The sequence below is a fragment of the Scyliorhinus canicula genome, chromosome 2 (assembly GCF_902713615.1).
Source record: "Scyliorhinus canicula chromosome 2, sScyCan1.1, whole genome shotgun sequence".
NCBI lineage: Eukaryota > Metazoa > Chordata > Chondrichthyes > Carcharhiniformes > Scyliorhinidae > Scyliorhinus > Scyliorhinus canicula.
The window spans coordinates 164267404-164284479 of record NC_052147.1 but is presented as its reverse complement, the minus strand read 5'-3'; the positions used below and the strand labels follow the sequence as shown (position 1 = coordinate 164284479).

Here is a 17076-nt window from a genome sequence, read left to right as displayed (position 1 = left end):
TTCCCATTGCCTCTGAGGTGGCTGTTTCCTCATCATGAGATCCAGAGAACAGTTAGCCTACCTGATGCTGCACAGTGACTGCCGCTGCTTGGAAATTCAGAGCAGGATGAAAAAGTGGACCAAGTCTAAGCTGAAGGACATTGGTTGTTCAATAAATGCACCTTAGCCCCTTCTTTCCTCTTGAGTAACAACCAAGGGCTGGTTTAGCACAGTGGACACAACAGCTGGCTTGTAATGCAGAATAAGGCCAACAACGCGGCTTCAATTCCCGTACAGGCCTCCCCGAACAGGCGCCGGAATGTGGCGACTAGGGGCTTTTCGCAGTAACTTCATTGAAGCCTACTTGTGTCAATAAGTGATTATAAAGTTATATATATATATATAAAATGTTGCTGTTTTTGTATTTGTTGGTGGAAAATCAGTCCATTAACGGATTGTTAACAATTATCACTCACGTTTGAGCAATACCAATATCTGGCATTCTGGGCTATCAGCTTAACTTATTAATTTTCAAGTTAAAGTAAATATTTATTAATTAGCTTTTTCTCTCCAGTGTTCTGAAAAGTCATGCCTACGTACACCTTCCTTGAAAAAAAGAATACCTGTTACAAGTTTGGAAGGAAAAAAGGATTCCGGAATGTTGAAATACATTAGAACTCAGGTACAGTTATAAAGTTATTTACTGCTTTTGTTTTTACTCTGGAGCTAAAAGCCGATGTAAAAATGTTATCATTCTCATTTATTAGTGATTACTCATTGAAGGTACAAAAACTAGTCCATTTTTCCCACTCAGAAAATATCCGTAGCAGTAACCATGCACTGTACTGTTCTAGCACATCAAATTTATAATTCTCACTTCTGTTTTAATGCTCTCCATGGTCTAGATTCACTCCTCCCTATTTCTGGTACCTCCTCCAACTCTACAACTTCCCACCTCCAGAACAACCCCAATTCCCATCCCCTCAATCTTAAACAAACCTTGGAATTTTTCATCTTGCTGTTATCTATTACACGTTCTGTCTTTTGCTAAAATAATACTGAAGCAACTTGTCAGCAAGAAAAAGGATGCAGCTGCAGTATTTGTTTACATTATTCGACCTTCCAAATATTTGTACAGAAGCACGTCAAAAATATAGCCAAGCATCCCATCATGCTTTTAGCAAGTGCCTTTTCTTTTCTTATAAAATATAGCCAAGCAACTAGATATTAATGAGTGCCCTTAAGTGGATAACTAATCCGTGGAAATTCCCTTCTACATACACTAACCCTCTCACAACCCTACATTCTTTTTTGTCTGCTCACAGCAAAAACTCTCCCCCAATTTGCTTACAACTAGATACTCATGATCCCAACTGTCTAGCCCTTGCACCTCCTTTCACCATATTTCTGCTTCTATTCATCTGCCGAACCACATACTCAGTCTTACATTTGATACCCGCGACCTCAATGAAATGATTACTCCCTTTTACCATGGCTGTCCCTCCTAGTATAACTCTCATTTTTGCCTCCCTTCAGTGTAAGGCATGCAGATTTGAAAGGATATGTGGTCCAGCCATCCACTGCCAGATCTTGTTGTACCATATATAGCACCATCAGGCCAACTCTCATAAAACAAAATAGCTCACAAATCCAGGATCATCCTAAAATGCAAAGATAACTCCTGGCTTATTTTTTCCATTCCATTCCATTCCTCTTAAATGCCTCTCCCCTACTTCCGTTCTAATATTAAGTGCAAGAAACTCATGGAATTCTTTGTCACTAATTTTCTTTTGTTTTTCCTCTACCACCATCTTCCCTACCCCCACCACCAGGACCATCTGTTACCAGATTCAGGTTGTCCTTTGACACACTGCTCACCTTTGTTCTGCCACGACTCATTCTGATCTCTTGAGGTGCCACTGTCAGAATCCTTCTTAGCCCTGATTACCATCAATTACGATTCCTTTGTCTTTTCGTCCATGACATCTTTGTCAATCTCTCCCTAAACTCCACCTATCACCATCCCTCTATATCACTTCCCTACCATTCACTGGGACTCCATCCTCACTGGGGCCATTTTTGGGGGTGGTGGGACCTGTTTGCACCTGAACCAAAATGGGACCAGAGAGGTTTGCTAGTTTTGTTGGAGATGGTTTAAACAAACTTGGCAGGGGCCTGGGATCCTGAGAGAAGGTTCATCAGGGAGAGATGCGCAACCAAGATTAGAAGAGACTTCAAGAGAGCCAGGAAAGCATAGAATGTCTCGACCAGTTAAGTCACAAGAAAGTTTGGCAAGATTGGATGGTGATTATTTTAATGATGAACAAGACAAATGAATTGAGGGCACAAATTAAACATGGGGGTATTATGTAATTCCTGTCACTGAGACATGGTTGAGAGAGGGGCAGGATTAGCAACTCAACATTCCAGGATACAGGAGTCAGGTGAAATAGGACAGGAGGTAAAAGAGGAGGGGATTTTGGTCAGGGAATCAATTACATCAGTGAGGAGGGACAACATCGTAGAAGGCTCTTCAACTGAAGCTATATGGGTAGAACCTAAAAATCACTAGGAGCAATCACATTGCTGGGAGTGTTCTATAGGCCCCCTAACAGTCTGACAGATATAGAAGAGAAGGGATGTGGGCAAATTTCAGAGAAGTGTAAATGTAATCGGGTTTTGGTGGTGGCGGATTTCAACTTTGTTCACTGTTAACTGGAGTAGCCATAGTGTGAAAGGTTTAGAGGGAGCAGAATTCATAAATGCATCCAGGAGTACCTTTGTAGCCACTAGGTAGAAGGACCTACAAAAGAGGGGGCAGTCCTGGACATAATTTGTGGCAACAAAGCTGGGCAAGTGGTTGAACTATCATTGGGGAGCATTTTGTAGACAGTGATCATAACTCTATATTACATTCAAGATTGTTGTGGAAAAGGACAACAATGGGCCTGAGATCAAAGTTCTAGGGCGCAATTCTCCGCAAATGCGGCGAGTCGTAAAGGCTGCCGTGAAACTGGCCGTGTTTCACGGCAGCCTCCGCGCCCCCTCCCGGGATCCGATTCTCCCTTCCGGGCGGGGCTAGCAGCGGGGCCCCGTGAAGCACGGCATCGCGGGCTTAGCGACCGTCGCTAAGTCCGCGCGCCAAGCGTCACGCTGGCCGACGCGCACGATGACGCCAGCCACGCATGCGCGGATTGGACGGCTCCAACCCGCGCATGCGCGGGGCCGTCATCTCCCTCGGCCGCCCCGCGGACTGATCCTGCGGGGTGGCGGAGGGAGAAAGAGTGCGTCCGTTACGAACCGTGGTACTGCCGTGCCAATCGGGGCCCTGGATGCCCAGAACGGGCATGTTGCGGCCGCTTTTACGACGGCAGCAAGCAGGTGTGTTTGCTGCCGTAAAAACGGCCGTAAAGGCCTGGGAACTCGGCCCATCGGCCTGGGGAGAATCGCTGTTCGCCGTAAAAAACGGCGAGCAGCGATTCGTGTCGTGGGGCAGCCGTGGGGGGGGGGGGAGGAATAGCGGGAGGGCGTGAAAAATGTCAGGGACGCCCTCCCGCTAGTCTCCGACCCGTCGTGGCCAGCGGAGAATCGCGCCCCAAAACTGGGGTAAGGCCAATTTTAATAAGATCAGATACGATTTGGCCAGAGTGGACTGGGAGAGGACACTTTCAGGTAAATCTGTGATATAACAGTTGGGTGCATTCAAGAAGGAAATAGGGAGAATACAGGGTCAACATGTTCCAATCAAGAAAAAAGGTGGAACCAACAAATCCAGTGAACCCTGGATTTTGAGGGATAAGGAGAAAAAGGGAGGCTTATGGCAGATATCAAGGATTCAAAACAGCAAAAGCCCTTGAGGCATATAGAATGTGCACAAGGGAATTTAAAAGGAATTAGGAGAGCAAAAAGGGGATGTGAAAGGATATTGGCAGGTAAAATAATGGAAAATCCTCAGTTGTTTTACAAGTATATTAAGGGTAAAAGAATAGCTAGGGGAAGAGTCGTGCCCATTAAGGACCACAGTGGTAATTTATGTGTGGAGCCGGAGGATGGAGGTAGGGTTCTAAATGACTACTTTGTGTCAGAGTTCACTAATGAAAGAGATGATGGAGGTATTAAAATCAGGAAGAAGGACTGTGATGAAATTAAAGGAATTATCATAGACAGAGAGGAGATTCTGAGTGGTTTGGCAGGCTTAAAAGTAGACAAATATCCAGGGCCAAATGAAATGTATCCCAGGTTGCTAAGTGAGGCAAGAGAGGAAATAGCAGGGGCACTGGCAAAAGTTTTCAATTCCTCTCTGGCCACAGGAGAGGTGCCAGAGGACTGGAGGATAACCAATGCTGTACCATTATTAAAGGAGGGAGGAAGGGATAAACCAAGAAACTACAGGCCAGTCAGTGGAACCTCAGTGATGGGGAAACTATTGGAAGTAATTCTGAGAGACAGGGTTAATTTGCATTTGAAGAGTCATGGATTATTCATAAACAGTCAGCATGGATTTGCCAAGTTGTTATGTCTGACCAACTTGAATGAATTTTTCGAAGAGGTGACCAGGTGCGTAGATGAGAGAAATGCATTTGACATAGTCTCCTTGGACTTCAGCAAAGCTTTTGATAAGGTCCCACATTGAAAACTAATATGATCCCTATGGGATCCAAGGAAATTTGGCAAACTGGATCCAAAATTGGCTGAATGGCAGGAAGCAGAGGGCGATTTAATTTGATTTAGTCTCATGTATACTGAGATAGGAACAGTATTGTTCTGTGTCAGATCGTTCCATACATGAAAAAAAACATAAGACATACATAAATATATGGACATAGACATCAAGAGAAGCATATGGAGAGTAGTACTACTCAGTAGAGAAGATGTGTGAAGAGATCAGTTCAGTCCATAAGAGAGTCATTCAGGAGTATGCTAACAGCGGGGAAGAAGCTGTTTTTGAACCTGTTAGTGCGTGTTCTCAGACTTTTGTATCTCCTGCCCAACGGAAGAGGTTAAAAGAGAGAATAACCCAGGTGGAAGGGGTCTTTCATTCTACTGCCCGCTTTCCCAAGGCAGTGGGAGGTGTAGACAGAGTCAATGGATGGGAGGCGGTTTTGCGTGATGGACTGGGCTGTGTTCAAGGCTCTCTATAGTTTCTTACAGTCTTGAGCCAATCAGTTGCCATACCAGGCTGTGATTCAGACAGATGGGATACTTTCTATGGTACATCTGTAAAAATTGGTACATTTGGGACTTCCAGTGGCAGCTATGGAATGAGTAGTCACACATTTGGTGCCTCCCACTCAAGTCGGTATTTTTTGGTCTTTTCCCGCCCCAAAGAGGAAGTATTTGATGGCATGAGGTACAGGAATGCCTGTAGAAGGTGTTACTCCTCTGGTGTGGCTGTTGGATGGATCCACGAACTAGGAGTGGGGTTAGAAGAAAAGAGAGCTGCTGAAACAGGTGTGCCTTTGTGGTGTGCCACAGGATAAGATGGCGGACGACAAGGAGCTGTTCTGCCCGCCCAGTGGTCAACGGAGCAGCTAGTGGAGTTTGTGAACACAAAGTTTGGCCAGCAGAGGAAGGAGGCTCTGGAAGCCCTGGCGAAGGTGGTGGAACCAATTAAATCGGGGATCGAGAGAGTGGAACAGAGGCTGGAGTCCCAGGGCCACGCGACCTACAAAGTGGAGGAGATGCTGGGGGAGCATGAGGAGCAGTTGGTCTCGCTGGTGGTCGAAGTAACGGTGATGCGGGAGACCCAAAAGAGGCTGAAGGAGAAGGTGGAGAATCACTTCAGAAGACAAAACCTAAGGATCGTGGACATGTCCAAAGTCATCAAAGGTGTGAAAGCTTGAACGTACATGGCCAAAATGGTGAAGTACTTGATGGGGGGGGGGGTCTTTGACCAGTCCCTAGAGGTCGACCAAGCGCACAGGGCATTGATGAGGAGGCCACAAGTGGGTGAGTCACCAAAGGTAATAGAACATAGTACAGTACAGCACAGAACAGGCCCTTCGGCCCTCAATGTTGTGCCGAGCCATGATCACCCTACTCAAACCCACGTATCCACCCTATACCCGTAACCAACAACCCCCCCTTAACCTTACTTTTATTAGGACACTACGGGCAATTTAGCATGGCCAATCCACCTAACCCGCACATCTTTGGACTGTGGGAGGAAACCGGAGCACCCGGAGGAAACCCACGCACACAGGGGGAGGACGTGCAGACTCCACACAGACAGTGACCCAGCCGGGAATCGAACCTGGGACCCTGGAGCTGTGAAGCATTTATGCTAACCACCATGCTACCCTGCTGCCCCTAATGGTGGTTTAGTTACACTGCTTTCTGAAATAAGGAGAAGATCCTCCGATGGCCAAGGCAGACAAGGCAGTGCACCTGGGAAGGGTACGAACTGCGGGTGTACCAGGATCTGGGAGCAGAACTGGCGAAGAGGAGGGCAGAGTTTAACCATGTCCTCTTTAAGAAGGGGGGTGAAGCTCAGAGTGCTGTACCAGGCCCGCCTGTGGGTGACTTTCCAAAAGCGTGAGTACTATTTTGGTGAAGGAGCTCATTGGGGACAATGGACTGAGAGGAGAGCGAGTAGTTTGTGCATGTGTTTGTTCATTTTCTGAAACAAAAATTGTTGGAAAATCTCAGCAGGTCTGACAGAATCTGTGGAGATAGAACAGAGCTAAAGTTGAGAGTTTGGATGACACTTCATCAGAGCTAGAGAGAGCTGGAAATAGGGTGAGATTTATACTGTTGTGGGAGGGGAGTGGGTCAAAGAGTCATAAAGTGTCTTTGAAGTGTCACTTTTGTTTCGATGGCGGGGTTTTGGAAGGTAGGCTCCAAAGTCATCAAAGGTGCGGAAGCCTGAACATACATGGCCAAAATGTGCACGGCAGCACAACAGTTAAACAGTTGCTTCACAGCTCCAGGGTGACTGTCTGTGCTTGAGTGCGGGCACCCATCTGTGACAAACATAGGTTTATGCCAGGGGGACTAGATGCTTGGTTTTGGAGATGATGGCAGGCAGGGATTGAGAGATTTGGAAATCTGTTTATAGGGGACAGATTTGCAAGGCTGAAGGAGCTGGAGGAAGAATGTCAGTTGCCCAGGGGGAACAGTTTTAGGTACCTGTAGGCCCGGGATTTTTTAAAGAAAGAGGTGCCTTCGAGGCTATGGGCCAAGGGCTGGAAAATGGGATTAGAAGGCTGGGTGGTTGTTTTTGACTGGCGCAGATGCGATGGGCCAAAGTGTCTTTTCTGTGCTGTATGATTTTATGACTCTTTGACCCACTCCCCTCCCACAACAGTATAAATCTCACCCTATTTCCAGCTCTCTCTAGCTCTGATGAAGAGTCATCCAAACTCTCAACATTAGCTCTGTTCTACCTCCACAGATTCTGTCAGACCTGCTGAAATTTTCCAACAATTTCTGTTTTTGTTTCAGATTCCAGCATCGCAGTAAGTTGCTTTTGTCCATATACTTTTCTTTGTACTTAGATACCAGTAATTCTTTTAGGTAATAAAAATCTATCACTCTCAGATTTTAAATTACAATTCATCAAACATCAATTGCTGTTTGAAGACAAGAATTCTTGGGCTGGATTATCCGTTTCAGCGGCTAAGTGCCGGCTCGAACGGAGAATTCGCGGGAGGTTTACGATGAAAAAATCGGTGCCGAACCTTCACTGATTCTGGGACCGGTGAGGGACCAGCAGCGGCATCGGGTGAAACTCCCGGCTCATGCGCCGAAAACGGCCAGAGAATGGCCGGGCCCATGGCAGAGTATGCGCATAGCCTGCAGTGGTCACTCTGTACAACATGGCGCCGGCCGTGCGTAGACCCGACCCACCATCTGCGATCCCACAGGCTACCATCTGGCCACCCCCCACCATTCCCCCCAGACGTCGTGGAAGCCCCACCGGCCAGTGGCACGGATCCCAGCCAAGTGTGGCAGGTGCTTGGGCCATCACAATGACTGGTTATCAAACAGCACATCCCTTTGGCTATTCACAGTAGGCAGAGTACTGACCATGCTCAATCAGACCATGTTTGCAAGACCCAGAACACTGTCTAATATCAGATGTGATTCCACGATTGAATAGCACTTTCTGAACAAGCCCACGTTTGCTGAGAATTACACTAACAACAAATTTAAGATTATTAGTTGGGTTTGCAATGTAACTCACCAAGCCTGCTGGAAACTACATATATTCATAAACAGGGACCTGTCCTCTGCAGGCAAAAGGAACATGCCCAGGCATTGCTCCATTTTTGAAATAAGCCCTGTGGGGGACAATAGTTCTCTGGTACATTCCCCATGGCAGTATCTCAAATATTCAGTGTCAGCCTGCCAACTAATCGGCTCCCTTTTCGCATGCTCCTTTTGAAGTTTGGCATTCTTGTGTCAGTCCTGATGAGTGCAAGATGTAAAGCTTTGACAGCATATCTTTTTATCACTCAAGTACAATAGACGGCTTAGGTGTCCAGAATGAGAAGGTTGGGTTTGTCAACCTAAAAGGTATTAGAGTTGGGTTGCAGACAAGCATCATGCAAGAATTAACCTTATTTCATTCAGAGCATTATGTCTGTTATTTTGAGGATCACTGATGGTGCAGAGAAAGTGACTAGTATTGTTGGCATGGTAGGAAGTGTCTGTCTGATATAGCTGTCTTTCAGGCTTCGACATACCCCAACTAACCTCCGATAGTGTCAGAAAATCTGACTGAAAAGATACAGGGCAGGCTGCTGATGCAGCAGCACAGGAATGCCATGCCCCATTTCTGGACTTAGTTGGCATGTAATGTAGGCTACCATAGTCCCAAGAAATATAGCAGCTATCTACTTCCCAGAAGTGGCACAGTGGTTAGCACTGCTGCCTCACAGTGCCAGGGACCTGGTTCGATTAAGACCTTGCGTGATTGTCTGTGCAGAGTTAGCACATTCTCTCCCTATTAGTGTGGGATTCCTCAAGGTGCTCCGGTGTCCTTCCACAGTCCAAGGATGTGCAGGTTAGGTGATTGACCTTGCTAAATTGCCCCTTAGTGTACAAAAGCTAGATAGGGTTACAGGGATAGGGCAGGGGAGTGGGCTTGGCTGGAGTGCTCTTTCAGAGGGTCAGTGCTGACTCGATGGGCCGAATGGCCTCCTACTGCACTGTAGGTATTCTAAACCTCTGACATCCAGCACCTAGGAGAAACAGAAGGCTATATCTTAGAGGTCATCGATTACTTGATGGCACCAAGGAAAAGTACGAGAAGTCCACCAGATTCCTTTTTGTTGTTGATCACAATAAAACTCCTGTACATGCAGCAAGTTTTGAAAGTTGGCGTAAATGGGAGCAGTTTCATGTGATGCACATGGGGATGACAAAATGGATGGTTATTGCAGTTTTACAAAGTGTCAGTCAAGAGATGGCTTTCTCTCTGCCTGTTGGGTCAAATTATCAGTTTTGTTGATGTAAATTCTTTGTAATTCTATGTAATTAATCTCATTATTGTTTTATGTGCTCAACAAGTAATTAATTGGCTCTGAAATGCTCCGGTTGTTGCTGAGAATTGAAAGATGTATCAATGTAAATTCTATCTTTCCCTTACGTATGAGCTACTGGTTTCACATGAGCTGCATAACAAGAGTGGAATCCTTTCTCTTAATGCAGGTATAGACGTTGAGACAGAAACACCTCTGGCTTTGAGGGTGCAGAAATGTCATCTTCGACTGGAGGGAATGCTGCCACTATTAACTTAATGCAACCTTTCATGTTGCTCCCAGTTGTCCACGTAGAAGCAGATCACAGTGCCAGCAAACATAGTATCTGGCATATACCTTGCGAAGGTGATGGTGAGCCCCCACCTTGAACGGCTGCAGACTCTGAGGTGTAGGTACATTCACAATGCTATTGGGAGGGAGTTCCAGCATTTTGAACTAGCGATAATGAAAGAACGCTGATATATTTCCAAGGCAGGAAGGTATGTGATTTCGAGGGGAACTTCCAAGTGGTGGTGTTCCCGGGTATCTGCTGTCCTTGTGCTTCTAGATAGTAGCTGTCATGGGTTTGGAAGGTGCTGCCAAAGGTGTCTTGTTGAGTTCCTGGAGTGCATTTTGCATCTTGCAGATGGTACACACTGCTGCTATTGTCAGTGGTATGGGAATTTAGTGTTCATGGAAGGGGTACTAATCAAGTGGGCTACTTTGTCCTGGATGGTTTTAGGCCTCAAGTATTGTTGGAGATGCACTCATCCAGGCACGTGGAAAGTATTCCATCACATTCCTGACTTGTGCATTGTAGATGGTGGACAGGCTTTGGGAGACTGGAGGTGCATTACTCACCTCAGGATTCCTAGCCTCTGACCTGCTCTTGTAGCCACGCTATTTGTCTGGCTAGTCCAGTTCAGTTTCTAGTCAATGGTAACCCGCAGGATTTTGAATGTGGGGGATTCAGCAATAGTAATTTCATTAAATGTAAAGAGGTGATAGTTAGATATTCTTGTGATGGAGATGATCATTACCTGGCACTTTTGTCACACAAATATTATTTGCCACTTGTCAGCCCAAGTCTGGATATTTGGACAGGGACTGCTTCAGTATCTGATTAGTCGCGAATGATGCTGGACATTATGTAATCATCAGCGAACATCCCCACTTCTGACCTTACGATGGAAGGAAGATCATTTGTTAAGCAGCTGAACATGGTTGGGCCTAGGACACTCCACTGAGAAACTCCTGCAGTGATTTTCTGTAACTGAGATGATTGATCTCCACCCACCACAACCATCTACCTTTGTGCCAAGTATGACCTCAAACATCGGAAGTTTCCCCCTGATTTCCATTGTCTCCAGTTTAACTAGGGCTCCATGGCATGCTTGGTCAAATGCTGCCTTTCTGTCAAGGGCAATCACTCTCGACTCGCCTCTGGAGTTCAGTTCTTTTGTCCATATTTGAACCAAGGCTGTAATGAAGTCAGGGGCTGAGCGACCCAGGCGGGACACAAACTGTGCATCTGTGAGCAGGTTATTGCTGAGTAAATGCCACTTGATAGCAGTGCACCTTCCATCAGATTACTGGTGATTGAGAATAGACTGATAGGGTAGTAATTGCCCAGGTTGGATTTGTTCTGTTTATTGAGTACAGGACATACCTGTGAGATTTTGAACATTGTCGGGCAGATGCCAGTGTTGCAGCTTAACAAGAACATTGTCAATAAAAACATTTTGACACCAAGGCACGGAAGATGATATCAGGACAAAGGTTGGTTAAAGTCATAAGTTTTGAAGAGCATCTTAAAGAAGGACCGAGAGGTTGGGAGATGGAAAAGTTTAGGGAGAAACTTCAGAGCTTAGAGGACCACCAAAAGTATGGCTTCTAATGGTCAAGCAATTAAAATGGGAGGTTCACAGAATTGGGAGGAGCACTGAGAGTTTGAACGTTTATAGGACTGGAGAAACCTAGAGATGGGGCATTTGAAATCAAGGATGGGCATTTTAAATTTAAACAAAGTTTTACCATGAGCCAATGTAGGAACAAGCACTGAGGTGATAAGCGAATGAGGTTTAGCATGAGCAAAGATATGGGCAGCAAAGTTTTAGATAAGCAGAAGTGGGATGGAAAAAGAGAGGCGGCCAGGAGAATATTAGAAAAGTCAAGTCCTGAGGTCACAAAAAAATGCAGGAGGGTTGCAGAGGCAGATCAGTTGAGGCAGTTGGAATCGGATGATGGCTGTAGAGATGAGGTAAAAAGACATGGCAAAGCCCACGGTATTAACTTTCGGGTTGTGAGTTGTGAGTTAGAAAGACATGGCAAAGCCCACTATATTAACTTTCAGGTTGTAAGTTGTGAGTTAAAAAGACATGGCAAAGCCCACTATATTAACTTTCAGGTTTCTGATCCACTGCCACATTTCTCCGTTGCTAGAGAGTCCATCAGTTAAAATGTTGTCCATTCTGTCACATTGTTTGATATTTATGTACATCTTTTACTTTGTGGTTGTGTCAAGTACTGCACATAGTCTATTGCAATATATTTGATATTGTATTTATATGCTTCGCAATTTTTTCAGATGTGGCTAAGTAACTTAAAAGTTGCTGTCATGTATTTTTTGCCCCGATCTTGACTGGGGCAGATTTTGTAAGCAGAGGGGAAGAATTTTGTTTGAGGAGTTGGGGTTCCTCAACTCCACAGTATGCATCGTTCTTCGAGCAGCTTGCCTACAGAGTCTGAACCTTCAGGGCTTGTAAGGGTGTGCTGGCCAATCCTGGTCAGGAATGGTGTGATGGCGAGGTGGTCAGCTAATCCCTGGGAAGACTCCTATCCAAGGGAAAGATGCTGATCTTGGTAGACCTGTCGAATCCAAAGATGGGGCTGATCCCTCATCACAAGGGGGGAAAGGGGGGGGGGGGTGAGGGGGATTGTGATCATTGAACCTGGGAGGCCTGATTGAAGTTAATGGTGGGGTGGAGAAGGAGTGACTAGATGTCCTACGACAGACAGGGAAGAAGATAAGCTTAGAGGGCTTGTGGGATGCAGTCTTACTCCTGGTCGGCGAGCACTGCCCTAAAGGTTACTACCTTTTCCATGAAGCAGTTTTAGTCTTCCTTTTGCTTGTGGATTTCCCAACAACCAGGAAAAATGACGGGCCAGGGATAAACCTGAAGACAGGTTAAATATGAGGCACATGATCTCATTATAATATTTTCGGGGTCAACCTCCATCCTCCCTTTCACATCCTATCTCCATTAAAGCTGGCTTTGAGCTTTTTAAAATATCATCGCACCTGACCCCAACCCCACCCCTCTTTTGTAGGTAAAATTACCTCCATTGCTGCTGCAACATTGTACAGTTTACAGTTTCATTTCCTGCTTTTCTTTCTTTTTTGTAGGTGATGAGCCTTTCTCCAGCCCCATTATCTTTGTTGATCAAAGCTGCACCTATACTGACTGAAGACATGTATGGTGATATACAGCCTGCAGCTTGGGAACTCCTCCTTAGTGTGGATGAACACATGGCTGCAGCTGCTGGTAATATAAATTTAAGTGTGATACATGATACCATACTATCCTTGCACCGAATTAAAGATCTCAGGCAGATGAATTCCATCAGTTTAAAGAATCTGAGCGTTGTTTGGTGATTACGCTGTAGCATAGGGTCATTTATGGCACAGAAAGAAGCCATTCAGCCCATCCAGCCAACAAAGCCTCTTCGTAGAACAAACTGGTTAGTCCCATTCCCCTGCTCCATAGTTTATTTCCCTCAAGTGCCCAATTCAATTTATTTTGCAACTGTCAATCATATCCACTATTCCAGGTTATTACCACTTTTAGAATCTTTTCCTCACATTCCCCCTGCATCTCTATCCCATAATCTTAAATCTACGAACCCTAGTCCTGTTTTCATCAGATTATTATGGACCAGGGTTTAGAGAACACCAAAGTATGTCATGGAATTCATCTGACCCACAACTTTTAATAGATTTTGGTTATGAGGAGCACAAGGGCCCACTTTCCAGATGTTATGCAATAGAGATCTTAAGTATTTTTAAACAAAGCAATGTTTATTCTATGAATCCAGTTAACATGTTATAAACACACAGTAAACATCTTATCAACTACCAACACAAATACATAGATTACATAGAATTTACAGTGCAGAAGGAGGCCATTCAGCCCATCGAGTCTGCACCGGCTCTTGGAAAGAGCACCCTACCTAAGGTCAACACCTCCACCCTATCCCCATAACCCAGTAACCCCACCCAACACTAAGGGCAATTTTGGACACTAAGGGCAATTTATCATGGCCAATCCACCTAACCTGCACATCTTTGCACTGTGGGAGTTGATAAGAACTGACCATAATATTTGTAATCAAACCAAATGTTATAAAGGGTCTGCACGATTTTCATGCCTTTACACTGAATACCTCTTTTTATTTAATATAGTATAAATAAAGTATTTATTTAATACTTTATTAATTACTCTCTCAATATGTCCTACCATCTTCAAAGACCTTTGCCAATGAAGCCAGCCCCTGGCCCCTCTGTTCTTGCACATTCTTTAGATCCGCGCGTTAAGTCGATATTGCTGCTCCTTATTCCAAGATGTAATGAAGTAGGTGAATCCAGGTGGCTTGCATTCCAGGTTGCAAATTAAGTGCAACTGGAAATAGCAGAAGGGATTGTTGTAATCTTCCACTCTTCCCTCAGTACTGTCAAGAATTCAGAGGATTGGACACTGGTAAATGTGATAGCCTTATTCAAGAAAAGTGCAAGGACATTCATAGTAACGATAGGCCTGTCAGTTTAACATCAATGGTGGGTAAAGTTTTAGGACTGATAATCAGCTCAACAAATCTACAGGACCTCGGAGAGATTTAAATTAATTAAGCCAACATGGATTTGTAAAAGACAGACCATCCTTTGCTAATCTAATTGCATTTTACGATGAAGTAACAAAACCAATTAATGAAAATATGTTGGGCGCGAAACCAGAGTGGTTCCCACTGGCACTAGGAGCACTGAAGTACAGGATTACTGAGTTGGCACGGGTGTAGTTGCACATGGTTAGTCAGGGGGAAGGAGACGATCAATGTAAATACGTACTACTGTATTAAACACATTTGCACTACCACTCCAAGCTGGCTTTCACTCTTAACTGCTTTGTTACAGATGATGGGTTTGGGAAGGGGTTTTGTTTTGCTGAGGCTCTGGGTGGTGGGGATGGATTGGGCTGGGGCTGAGGTTGGGGGAGGTGGTGTTGGGCTGGGGTGGGGTGTTGGGTTAGTGCTGGGTTAAGTGAGGTCAGATTTTCTCAGTTAATGAGGAGCACTAACTCATGAGAGCTCATCTCATAGCGAGTTGTCATCATCCTTCATCCCGAGGAGACCTGTTGAACCTGCCAAACCAGGTCCATCACCCTGGTGTGATGCTGAGATAACTGTTAGATGGGGTGAAGGGAAGCCCTGGTCACGGGAAGGGAGATCCCTGGTTGTGGGAAATGGGAAAAGGTTGAAGAATGTTGAAGTGGGGGTAAGGGTAATGGGTAATGGGGAAAGGGTAATACGAAGTGGGGGAAAGGGTAATGGGTAGGCAGGGTTTGAGGACAAGGTGGGACAATGGTGATGGAGGTATCGCACTTTGGACCTCTTCGTGGGAAATCTCGACTCCAGATTTTCCCTGGTGTGACAGCCCTGTATGACTTTAGAGGCAGCCTGTCGAGCCAGCTTCGGATCCTCCTGAGTGTTGTGTTCCATGATCTTGTCTCTGTAATGATTCTACAGAACTGCTGGAGACTTAACCAGAATAATGATTCATGGTGCTATGTCTTTTCGTCCAACGTCATTTCGTCCAACGACACTTCGTCCACGTCTTTTGGTCCAACGTCTTTTTGTCCGCCCGTCTTTTGGTCCAACGTCACTTCGTCCAATTATCCAATTACAAATAGTTTAATTTAGTTTTTCAATGTTACTGCTCAAGGATCCTCTCCACCTATTTCGCCTCTTGAAGTTGAGTTCTGCATTTGTGCTGCTTGATCTCCAGACATTATTAAGATAAGCTGCAGGATATTCACCCATGTATGCTCCAGCGTGATGAGAGCCATTGTATCTGATGGAATATTTGATCATTTCAGACCTGTAATGTCAGAACCCACTGTCAACCAGAGGTTTTAATCACTCGACGAAAATCGAGTTTAAACCTGCTTCTTTCAGAACTGCACTCATTGTCTAAATCCAATTAGACTCCCACTTATATCTGTGTCTGTCGGAATTGTAGAATATCAAATCATCTTGTCCTCTCCCCATTATTCTCTCTCGGGTACAGTTCTGGAAATCTAACTTTTAGGGAATTTCGGGAATTTACAATTTACATCAATTTTAAGTAATTTCGGGAATTTTAAGTAATTAGTAAACTTTTAGATTTTATAACTGCATTTTTAGATTTTTTAACTTTTTAACTACATTTTTCAACTTGCATTTTACTTGCATTTTATCAATTACTTGCATTTTAGCAATTAAATTCACTTGCTGTATTGTACTTGCATTTTATCAATTAAATGGTTTTATACGGAGTTAATTTGTAATTGGATAATTGGACGAAGTGACGTTGGACCAAAAGACGGGCGGACAAAAAGACGTTGGACCAAAAGACGTGGACGAAGTGTCGTTGGACGAAATGACGTCGGACGAAAAGACGCGACACGATGATTCATTGATGTACACGTGGTGAGGTAATGATCAGAATGCAATACAGACCAAGTTATCATGGAATTGCATTAGACTCTCCCGGAACTACCCTTATTTGTGACTGTCCTCATGTCTATCTTATAACCTTCTGCCAGTAGCCAGATGTCACCTGACTGATGTCTGGAGCCACCTGCTGGTGGGGGTCACACTACTGAGTACACAAACTATATCTACAGGCATATCACCTCATCCCCCTTCCTTTGGAGATATTGATGTTCATGTCCAAACACGATTAATATCTTTACTTTACACATTTGGTTTATGTATGAACAATATAAGCAAATTTAACAGGTGTGCCCATAGACATGATATACCTGCTCTATGTTGCTTGCGTACAGCTCATTGTGCCTCCCTCAAGGGATCGCCCCTGGTACACTTCAGCTGTTGCCAGCCTTTTTGAAGACTGGTTTGCGTGCCGATCTCTTGCATCCTTTTGGCACAATGCTTTTTGAAGGCATGCATCTTATTGGCCACACCAGCCTTTTCATTTTTTGTTTCTTCATGCGACATTCTTTGTTGCTTCGTTGTGTGTTCTCTGTATCTGGCTTGTCAGTCACAACATCTCTTTTTTTTTCATCAGTGGGATGTGCCATCTCTCCCACTCTTGTTCTCAATCTTTTTTTTGTTTTAATGATCATCTGATGAGTGCTTTTCTTTTTGGATTTGTGTTTGGCAACCCCTGTCTTAGTGCTGGTCTGCACCCTGTGTGTAGAAGTATGCGGATCTTCAGTTGGGACTTCTGGCGGCAGCGTGCTTCCGAGGGATTGTGTAGACGTGCCCAAGTCTGTGCCCTCAACTGGAGGTTGCAGAGCCTTGCTCTCTGGTGGCTGGGTGGAAGTCACAGCTATAACAGCTGTCCCTTCTTGGCTTG

At 44.9% G+C, this 17076-nt stretch overlaps 1 protein-coding gene across 12 annotated transcripts in view; it reads left to right on the top strand.

The window, feature by feature from the left end:
* LOC119960968 (protein unc-80 homolog) overlaps positions 1–17076 on the top strand; it is a 475408-nt gene that overhangs the window by 249316 nt on the left and 209016 nt on the right. For all 12 annotated transcript variants that reach the window (XM_038788541.1, XM_038788566.1, XM_038788560.1 and 9 more), the window contains 2 exons: positions 554–661; positions 12850–12988. In XM_038788541.1, the coding sequence (XP_038644469.1) occupies positions 554–661; positions 12850–12988 (247 nt within the window). The remainder of the gene's footprint in view (positions 1–553; positions 662–12849; positions 12989–17076) is intronic.